The sequence below is a fragment of the Grammomys surdaster genome, unplaced genomic scaffold (assembly GCF_004785775.1).
Source record: "Grammomys surdaster isolate TR1022 unplaced genomic scaffold, NIH_TR_1.0 66, whole genome shotgun sequence".
NCBI classification, from domain to species: Eukaryota; Metazoa; Chordata; class Mammalia; order Rodentia; family Muridae; genus Grammomys; species Grammomys surdaster.
In genome coordinates, this window is record NW_021604568.1 from 12,716,395 (window position 1) to 12,727,051 (window position 10,657).

General features: G+C 52.8%; 1 protein-coding gene across 1 annotated transcript in view; it reads left to right on the forward strand.

Moving 5' to 3' along the window:
• Nucleotides 1–1,561: 1,561 nt before the first annotated feature.
• Nucleotides 1,562–10,657, forward strand: part of Mxi1 (MAX interactor 1, dimerization protein) — a 59,743-nt gene continuing 50,647 nt past the window's right edge. Inside the window, exon 1 of the mRNA XM_028773667.1 lies at nucleotides 1,562–2,030. Within this exon, the coding sequence (XP_028629500.1) occupies nucleotides 1,757–2,030 (274 nt within the window). The 5' untranslated portion in view covers nucleotides 1,562–1,756. The remainder of the gene's footprint in view (nucleotides 2,031–10,657) is intronic.

Below are 10,657 nucleotides of genomic sequence, written 5' to 3' on the forward strand. Positions count from 1 at the left end.
GTGACCACTGTGTTATACCACAGCCTAGATTGTAACAGTGTTCGAAGCACACAAAGGCCTTCTTGCAGTCTCTATACAGGGTGTATACACATGCACTGTAAATGTTAAAGAGCACTTGGCCAAGAAAAATATTCTTTCCATTTTCAGTCTTTGTGACAAACGTATAGGGTAGTGTCTCTGGGCTGGTGAGGACAGGACACAACTCCAGGGGGCAGCACTCCCAGTGTAAGTGACTCCCCTAGAGAACAAGCCTAGATCCCCTTACAAGGTGAATGTCTGGATGGATTCATTTTAGAACTGTTTTGCAGAAAAGTCTTGTTTACCTCATTCATTCTGATTTAGATTCAAGTTACATCAGCCAAGGGGACCTTGGTTCTAACTGAAAAAGATCTCACAAAGGGTCTGCCCAGTGTGAGAACACTTGCCCAGCAGACACAAAGCTTTAACAGAACAAAACAAAACTTCCTAATATGTCCCAGGATGTTCTAGGTGTAGTTTTGACTTACTTCACTCAAGCTTCTTATCAGAGGTTTCAGGGATGTGGACATTTTGACCAGGAAGGGTTAGAAAATTTGATTTGTTCAGTCAGCAAGTAGTAGTTTGAGAACTCTAAGCCTTCTATGCCAGGCTTCAGAACACTTCTCAGCTATCCAGGCGTCTCACACACTCTGGTCGGTTGGGCAGGCCTGGTGACTCCCAGCGGCAGCAGTGAAGCTGTGTTTGAGGGAAAAAGGATAAAGGTCTGAGATGTGGGAGTGGGGAGTCGGAGAGTGTCCGGCTGGAAGGAGGGAAGAAGAGGTTTCTAGGCTGCTGCTTCTGTCTCAGGGCCATTCTGTCACATAAAAGGGAGGCAGTTGTAGAGACACCCTGCTGTGAGCTTTGCACAGCTGGACTGAGTGTGGAGAGATGCTCACATCTCCTCCCTCTTCCTGGAAAATAACTTTGCATTTGAAGGGTTACAAAGGAACGGGTAATCTGTAACCCGGACAGGGTAGCCTTGAGATTTCCTCTGTCTGTGTGAAGGTACACACAGGTGTGTGTGTGTGTGTGTGTGTTGTGTTCACGTGCTTGCCTGTTCGCGTTTGTGTTGGGAGGAGTTTCTGGTTATATGTGATGTTTCGATTCTTCCTGTCAGAATTGGGCTTTTATTGTTTGATTCTGAAATAAGGTCTTAATATTTGGCTCAGGCTAGCCTTAAACTCGAGAGTATTTGGTTATTATTTAAAAAAAAAAAAAAAAGCTTAGCAGCTATCATTTATTGGGGACCTACTATGTGCCAGGCATTGTGTCGAACTATTTTTCTGTAAAGAAAAAATGTTTTTTCTCCTGGTACACCTAGAGACATCCGAATATTTTTTTTTTCCATTGGTATTAAAGCTCAGTGCTGTCTACGCAGCTAGGATTTGCGGAGAGGCGGGGAAGGGTGCTGGGATAGGCAGGGGGCGGGCCCTGACTCCCTAGCCGCCACCATTTATTTTGACCGGTCAGATGGCGACAGGCTCGCACTAGGACCCAGGCGCCACAGCGCCTCCGTCTGTCCTGTAGGTTCATTCAATCTCCCATACACACAGACCCACACAGCGAGAGCGACACACAGTCACACTCACAACCGCACGCAGCGAGCCTCGGGAAGTCAGGCCGGCTCCTTGCCCCAGTGCCTCGGTGACTCCAGCAGGCCGGGTGTCCCAGGGGGCCCGCAGCTCGGCCCGCCGCACAGTCCCGGAGCAGGAGCAGCTCGGCGGACCCCCGTGCCTCCATGGGCAAACGCGGGCGGCCGCGCAAGGAGGCGCGCTGCGAGGGCGCGGGGCTGGTCCCCGTCGCGCCCCCGGCCATGTCCCCGGCCGCGGCCGCGCCCCAGCCCCCGGCGCAACCCGAGGAGCCGGCGGGGGCCAAGCCCCGGTGCCCCTTTTCGGACATTTTCAACACCAGCGAGAACTCGATGGAGAAGCACATCAACACTTTTCTGCAGAACGTGCAGATTCTGCTCGAGGCAGCCAGCTACCTGGAGCAGATCGAGAAAGAAAACAAAAGTAAGTTTGGGGGCGCCGGCTGCTCGCCTGCGCCCAGCTCTTTCTTTCTCACCCCCTTGTGCGACCCCTGTCGCTTGCTCCGCTCGCCGCCCCCCCCCCCCCCCCCACACACACACACACACACACACACACACACACACGTACCCTCGGCAGTAAAGCCGATGACACCGGAGAAAGGACACGCACGCACGCACAAAGCTGCTAAAGATGTAACAAAGACAGCGAAGGGGAGAGGGAGCCTGTCGGTGCCTTGGTCTGTCGGTCTCCAGCAGGCCCGGAGGACGGCCTGGCCGAGGAGTGGGGGAGTGTTGTTGTTTGCTGACAACTGGGCTGAGGGACTGCGAGCTCGTCTCTCCGAGGTCTCCTTTCTCCCCCCTCCCCTATTTTTCCTCCTTTTTCTTTCCGGAGCCTTCTCCGGCAGACAAGTGCTTTGGTTTTTTTGTTTTGTTTTTTGGTTTTTTGTTTTTTTTTGGGGGGGGTTGGTCGCTCGTTCCAGGGTTGGGTAGGGATTAGAAGCTGAAAGTTGGAAATCGTAAGCAGAGCTCGGGGCTTCCAGAAAGAAAACACAGACACACATTACAACAATAACAACCACCAGCGAACAGCTCTCCACGCCGTAGACTCCGGCTCTTCTTCCTGCCTACTTCGTTTTTCCTCCCTTCCCACAGCAGGACTGGGCTCAGGCCGTCGTGTCCACAGACACATTTCCCCTGTGCCTCCTTGGCTCTGGGATGCCACGGCCTCTGGTCCCCTCAAAGAAACAGGCCAGAGGAAGCAGGCAGCGCCAGCAGCATTCCCTGGACCTGCGGTCCTGCGCGCGCTGGCGTGGGGGGGACTTGGCGAGGGGGATGTGGCTAAAAGCAAACTTTAGGATTCCGCAGAAACAATAGTTGGGGAAGAAGGTGTGGGCTGTTGTGTGGGTTTTCTTTATTTTCTGAGACGCACAGGGCAAGCAAGGCAAACGCCTTACTGGGTTCCGTCCTCTCCCCCCCCCCCGGGACCCCCCCCCCCCCCCCAGGTGGAGACCAATGCTAGGAACCCCACCCGGGCCTGGGCTTCCTCTCTGTATTTGTTTAATTTTTGTCCCAGTCCGTTGGAGCCCCCAGCTCTCGCCAGGCATTCGACTCAGCACCCTAACCGGGGCAAGCGTGTGCTGCGTCTCCAGCACCGTCAGAATAATAGCTGTGAGAAGGAAGACCCGGCCGAGGGGGAGAAAGACCCGCAGAGAAGAGAAAAACGAGATGTGTAATCTGTCAGAACAAGTAGGAGATCAATGAGAGAGACCTGATTGCAACGTGTCAGATCTTGCAAGACCCCCCCCAACACACACACACACACACACGCACACACGCACACACACACACACATACACAACAGTCCTCAAAACACAAAAACACCTTCACCAAATACACCCGGGCCTTTAGGGTTAAAGTAACCGAACATCGCCAGCGCAATTGTGAGGACAGGGTAAGACCAAAACAAGGATTCCTGTCGGGAGGTCTGTGGTGCGATCTTTTCTTTCTCTTGTCGCCTCTTTGCTCCGAGTGCCTGCCTGGCTTGCCAGAGGCACCTCGCAGTCAGGCTGTGTAGCCGAGTCGCTGAGCGATTATTCACCCGGGTGTGTGTGTGTGTGGGGGGGGTGCATTCGTCTGGAGAATAGTTTCTGAAAAGCCCAGGCTAGTAGGGAGCTGGGTGAAGAGGTGGTTTTGTTTGGTGTGTTTGCTTTTGTTGCAGGGGGAGGGGCGCGATTTCTTTAGTCGTCCCCCTCCCGGATCCCCTGTCTTCTGGAGTCTGTCCCGTGGCGCCGACTCCGACCCGGAGGAGGGGGGTTGCACCCAAAGAGGGCACCTTGGCAATGTTCAGCGAACCTCATCTCCCCCACCCCCGCAACGAGAAATATTAAGGAGGTAGCCAGAGATCCCCTAGCCTCTCGTGTTCCCCCCCACACACACACACACTTCATACCCGCAGACAATCGGAGACCTACCCACCCCACCCCCCCGCGCCCTGGCCGCCTCCACCTCCTTGTTTACCCCGTGTCGGGGCTCCGGCGTGGCCACTAGTCACGTAAGCAGAGAGCCGGGCGCGCCCGGCTAGGCTGCCCCGCGCGGGGCGGGCCCGTGGTGGCCGAGCCAAGGCTCCAGAGGCCGGTGCAGTTGAGGGGCTTCCTCTCGGACCCTCTCCCTGGGTGTCCGCCCTGCAAGCCGGCCGGCCATGGAGAGGGGTTGGAGAGCCTCTGCACCCCAGTCAAAGTCAACTTCATGTGCGTAATCAGCCCCTCGGCCCGCAGCCCCCCTCCTCCGACCGGCTCCCCGCGGGAGTATTTTTAGCACTCTCGCGTCTTTTCGCCGCTGCTGTTTGGCTCGAAATGACGTGATGCCAACAGCCCCCAGATTTCCCCGAGAGCGTGGGGCGCTGCGCCGTGCCTGGCTCGGCTGCAGCGACTCGGCTCCAGGCTCTGGCTCCCTCCGCGCCAGCTCACGCAGGCGAGGGTGACCCTCCCGCAAACTCGAGGAGACCACCCGTCGGACCCCCAGATTATATCCACCCTTGCTAACAGAAGCGGTTCGCTCTGGCCACTTTATTCGCCCCACGCTCTTCCTTCCCCGCGCGGACTGTCTCCCCCCACCCCCGTACGGCAAACGCCGGGCCCTACATCTGTCTCGCTTTATTGGGGGCGCTTCTCCGCGCAGCCGGCGCTCGCCGTTGTTTTCTGCTCGCTGCACACAATGCCCGCGCGTCACGGCGGTCCGCGTGTGCACAGCAATAACGCGAGTCGGGGGGCGGGTCGTGCGTGCGCCGGGCTCGGGCACTGCGGGTCGCTCCGCGCGCGCGGGGCTTGTTTTGCTCCAGAGCCCTGCTTTCAGAAACGCTTACATCATTCAGTTGTTGGGGAGGGGGGGGGTGTAGATCTGGGCGTTCCGATAGGATTCCAGCATTTCCCTGCCCCTGGCTTTTTGGAGGAAGTAAAAACCCTCCCCAGCTATGCTTTGTAGTTATGATGGGGGTGAGTGTCCAGGGTTTTTTGTTGTTATTATTGTTGTTGTTGTTTTTGTTGTACGAGTCTTTTTTTATTTTTATTTTTTAGGTCACTACTGCAAAGGGTATGGCTGGCTGATTCAGGTGCACAACCTCCCCGTCTTCGTTTCAGCGAGTTCCCCTGTAATCACTTGATCTCAGTTTCTCCGCCTCCTCCTCCCCCTCCCAGCGCTAGACACATGGTTTCCACATGGAGACAAACTTCTTTCCTACGACTGGACTTGACCTAGCTGTTTCGTCCAGCCAATCGGCAGCATCCGCCTCTCGTGACGTCACGCGTTGCTGAGGCCGGAGGCTGGGGGGCGGAGCCAGGACGTAAGCCAGGAAATCACTAGGCGCTGTAGTGCAGCCAGCTGGTCCAGTCTTTACTTAAAGGGGCTCTCTTCTCTCAGACAAGTGCCTGCCCTTTCGACTCCATTTCGGGTTTGCTGAGCCGTTCTTAAGATGCGCCGGTAGCGTCTGATCACGCGTTCACACGTTTGGTTTTCAGTGTTTGCAGAGTACTCAACTTGGCCGGAGCTTGGCTTATTTTCCACTGTAGCCAGAACTACTTTTTATTGCCTCTTTGAGGTTTCCGTACTGGGAGTGTTCACCAAGTTTTGGCCGCAGTGATGAATTATTTCCATTAGGTGGGGTGATTTTTCTTGAGGGGGGAGTTCAAATAGTTACTCAGTGTTGACCCTGTGCTACATGCGAGGGAAGGAATTCCCTAGGTAATATAGGTACAGTCTCCCGAAATGTCACCTGGTATGAATCTATGAATCTCAAAAGCTTCCAGAAATATTTATCAGGTAGGCAGTGACCCTGTTATCATAGACTCGGAAATAGCCTGTGGCATCATCACCTATATGCATGTCTCCACAGTTTAGAATGCACGCTGCTCTTGCTAGAGACCTGAGTTGTGTTCTCAGTACCCACGTTGGACATCTCACAGCCAACTGTAACTCAAGCTCCAAGCAGACTCCGTGGGCCTTTCCACAGATGAATGCATAGCATGCACGTGTAAATCCTAAAAACAAGTAAGCCCCGGTAAGGGAGAAGTTAAGGTGGTAGCCTGGCCTGGAGGGGAAAGACAGCTTCCAGTGTTTGGAGCAGGTCTTTGGAGGCGGCATCAGACAGGGAAAGTGATTAGGTGGGCATAGAAGCCACATTTTACTTTCTGGAGTAGACTGCCTGGGCTTGAGGTAGGGTGTGTTGCTAGGGGAATGGGTAGGCCCCGAAGCCGCTTCTTCCTGTTGGTGTAGGAAGCCAGTGCTGGAAGTTGCTGCACTGTGGTGTCATTTGACCCCACCCTGCCTTCCTGACTTAATCTCTTCTGCCTGGCCATGAAACCTCAACTCCAGTCCAGCAGGTCCACCAGCTACCCGGCTTCACAGTCATGCACCTGAGCCTGACTCAGTGGACTCTCTCTCTCCCGCTCCGCGGGGTTTCCGTGTCCTTCCTACCCCTCCTTCATGAAGTCGGCTGGTCCCTACCTCATCCTTGAAGCCTATGGGTGTTAATTCCGGAGTCGGATTAGTTGAGAGAGTGTGCTGCTTGGCAGGCAGAAGGACCAGAGGTCCAAACTCCTACTGTTGTTTGGACACAAGTTCCTCAGCCTCTCTGAGGCTGCATTATGTGGACATCATGATAGCACCTCCCTTACATCATCACAGAGCGACTGAATCACCGGTTTTAAACGTTTCAAGCACCTGAAACACAGCGCATGCTCAATGAATGCTAACTTACGGGGTTGGAGAGATGGCTCAGCAGTGAAGGACTGTGCTGCTCTTGCAGAGGAACTGAGCTCTGTCTCTGCCTCACACAGCAGGCTGGTCACAACTGCCTTGCCTCTAGCCCCTGGGGATATGACACCTTCTTTTGACCTCCTTGGGTATGTATTTGGTACATGCACACACTTATACACACCACACCACACACACACACACACACACAGGAGACACAGACACTCACATGTATACATAATTGTTTCAAAAGCAATTCCCCTGGGCTCTCTCAGTCTTCTACTTGTTTCCCAATCTGCTAACTTTGTCTCTGCAAGGAGAATAACAACATCTCGTGTGTGTATGAGTGTGGTAGATACAGACATTTAGTTGTGTGTTGGGTGTGTATGTGTGCTTCTCTCATGTGTGCCCTGTGGAGGCCAGAGGTATTTTTTGAGACAGTCTCTTTAATGAACTCGGAGCTCAGTGATTAGCCAATCATTGAGAATGACTGGCCTTGGGTTTGATTGTCTCTGCCCTGCCCCCAGCACTGGAGTCACCCATGGGCAGCTCCACACCTGGCTTGTACGTGGGATGCTGGGGATCCAAACAGAGGACTTCATGCTTTCCTCACTGAGTCTTTGTCCCAGCCCAATTATTAGGACCTCCCAGGTTCATGGCACCTACAGTGTTTTCATAGGTGACATCTGTACAGTAGGTACTTGCTATAGATTTTTTAACGGGTTGCCTTTGCCATTTCTTGACTATGGCATGTGATCAGGTTTGAAGATCAGAGACATGACCAAAGCTGGAAATACTGGGTTCTGAGTGTTTGGGGGGCAGCAAGTCCAGGACCTAGAAAGTAGGCAAAGGGTCAGGCCACCTGGCCAGCTGACTCTACATACTGTCAACAGCTGTGATCAGAAGAATGAGTAAGTCCTTCCTTAGAAGGTAGGCACTAGAGTGACTTGTGCTGAACTGGAGGGTATTAATGTTCTAACAGCTTATGGCTCTACACAGGAGGCATCTTTGGATGAACCCATTGATTCATAATAAGCACCGAGTGCCTGCTCTGTGATCGCCCTTTTTCCCTGCAAGCTCTGTGGGGTGAGTCACAGTGGGGTGGACAGGTAGGGGTTCACTTTTAGAAGAGATGTGTAAAGATCATTGCTAAATCAGGCCCCGGTTTTGGCCATGTTTTAAACTGTGTCTTTTGGATTTGGTGCAGGTTTGAAATGTGGTAGATTCCAGAAACAGACGAGAATATCATTATGGCTTTCAGAACTCCAGAGCTCTCAGGTACTGGGTGCCCAAGGGCACCCAGGGGCTGAAGGCGGGACTTTAGGGAATCAAGGAAGTTGAATTGAGCTGTCGTTGCTATGGAGGGTCAGGGAAGGAGGCTCCATCAACTACAAAGTCAGCAGCAGGTGCTCACACGTGACCTGTCTCTTAACTCCACTCTCCCACCGCCCACCCAGAAACGGGTTTTCATTTGGAGATGGCTGACCAAACGTCTAGAGGTAGAACCGGGAAACAGAGGGTGCCAGCGTACTGCAGCTGTGGCTTCCAATCAGATTGTGCAATGTCAGTGCTGACTACCATTTGTTGAATCCTGACAAGGGTTAGCATGAAGACCAGGCAGGAGTTACCTTTTCCAGTCCACAGCCACCCTATATAGCACCCTATATGGCTACCCTATATATTACTTTGCAGTAGGGGGTTGAGGAATTGAGGCGCAGGGATACTGGGTAACTTCCCCAGAGGTCATGTGGCTAGTAGGCGGTAGAGCTGTTTGTCACCTGGGCCTCCAGCGCCAGAGCCCATATGCCTTCACCATATACACGTGTACTCATTTTACAGCCAAGGAATGAAGTCCAGGCGGGTTTGAAATGACTTGCTTAAGGTCACCCGGCAACGTGAAACACGGCTGGTATTTGGAACACCCTGTTGATTTTCCAAAGTCTTCCTGTACACACCTTGTGTAGAAAAGTGGGACTTAAGTCAGAGTAGCCAACCAGAGAGGGTTGGTTCTCCCCACCCCATCCCCATCCCGTTCTTAGTTATTCAGCTATCCTGGCCTCAACTCAAGTTCAGGGCTCCTAGGAAACACCAGCCACCCCCTCCTGTTGCCTTTCCCAAGTCTGTCCTGTGGGCATATTAGAAGACTTAGGGCTGTCGCTATGGTACTGAGGCCATAGCTAAGTCAGCTCAATAACAATGAGCAGCAGGTTCATCAAATGCTGAGTCTTTTGCCAGAAGAAGAGGAGGAGGAAGAAGAGGAGGAGGAGGAGGAGGAGGAGGAAGAGGAGGAAGAGGAGGAGGAGGAGGAGGAAGAGGAGGAGGAGGAGGAGGAGGAGGAAGGTCCTGAAGAAGGGAATTGGCCACCAAGCTTAGGATTTGCATCGGTCATTGTGAACTTGTACAGTTTTAGATCCCCCTGACTCCCCACCCCACCCCCTACTCCTACCACCACTTTCTATAAATACAGTTGGATAAACATTGACTTAAACTGGGTTTCTGGAGGAAAAGCACATGCTTGCCCTGGCTTGGTCTTCACTTAGATACCACCAGCGTGTCAGGCTGCCACACCTAACCCCACACAGCCCTGGCTTCCAAGTGACCCGTTTTGGGGAGGTGAGTTGTGGTTTTGTGGCTTTTCAGTTTCTTTTTCTTCAAGGAAGAGAAGGGGAGGAAAAAAAAAGCAAAAAGACACAACTGGTTAAGAACCGAGGCATTCTGCAGAACAAGTCGAGCAGTTTTCAGCATGCAGGAACCCCACTCTTTTTTTACCCTCCGTTTTCAGTTTGGGGTTTAAAGGGGGCAGGTGGTAAAGCAGTGTCTTGACCACAGGTCACTCCAGCAGCCACAGAGCATCCTCGCTACAGAGCAATGAGGCAGAGGCCCAGAGAGGGACAGTGGCTTGCCCACCGTGCCACAGCGGAGGCAGAACAAGGCCTTTCTGTGCTGCGTTCTCATCAATGTGACAGGAGACCGGGTCATAGAGCCCCAAACAGCTTTTTGTTTTACAGGTCAGGTGCTCATAAACTCAGCAGTTCTCAAGCCTGGTTTACTGAGCCCAGGGTGTGTCTGGTTATTGCAAAGGTCATTGCAACATTCTCCATAGTCTTTCAAAATGAAGCTAATTTGACTTTGCTGTACTAAGAAAAATATTTTCTCTCACAGACGAAGGGTGGCGGGGAAGGAGACAGGAGCTGGTGACACTGGTGGCCATTCTAAGCTTAGACAAGGACATTGGGTGGGGTTCTAGACTCAGAGTTTGGGGAAGGGAGAGAGGAGAGGAGAGGGAGAGAGATAGGGAAACAGACAGAGAGAAAGGGAGAGCCTAGGATGGGGAGCAGGAGAGGACCTACTCTCTGGATCTTTTCTAAACTTATTAGCAGAAACTTCCTCTGACCCCACTGTCTCTGAGCTGCCTGACCAGGGCTCTTAAAGCCTTCACAGTCTGGCTTCACTTCTCTGGTTCAGAGCAATGGGCACCTGCCACTGTGATCCTGGTCTGGAGGCTCAGTCTTTGCTTCCTCATCTGGGCAGGATGCTGGGCTAGGCCCCTCACTTGTGAAACATTTTGAAAGTTCAGGTGACTCTTGCTTCAAGCAACAAGTCTCCAGGAAAGACCCAAGGAGGATCCCTTTCAGAATATTTTAGACCAGAGAAATTCCTCTTGAAGGCTCGCTCTTGCGGCAACTGCTTTGATAGGACGGAGTTACACTGTGGACCAGGAATTTCTCCCTAAATCAGTTCTGCGCTTTAGCCAGTTTGTTTGTTAAACTGTTATTTACAGAGTTTATATTTACTGTAAGGTTAGCACGGTGCTAGGTTCTAGCAGTTGCTATCTTCATGAGTGTGTGCTCAATTTCAACGTCA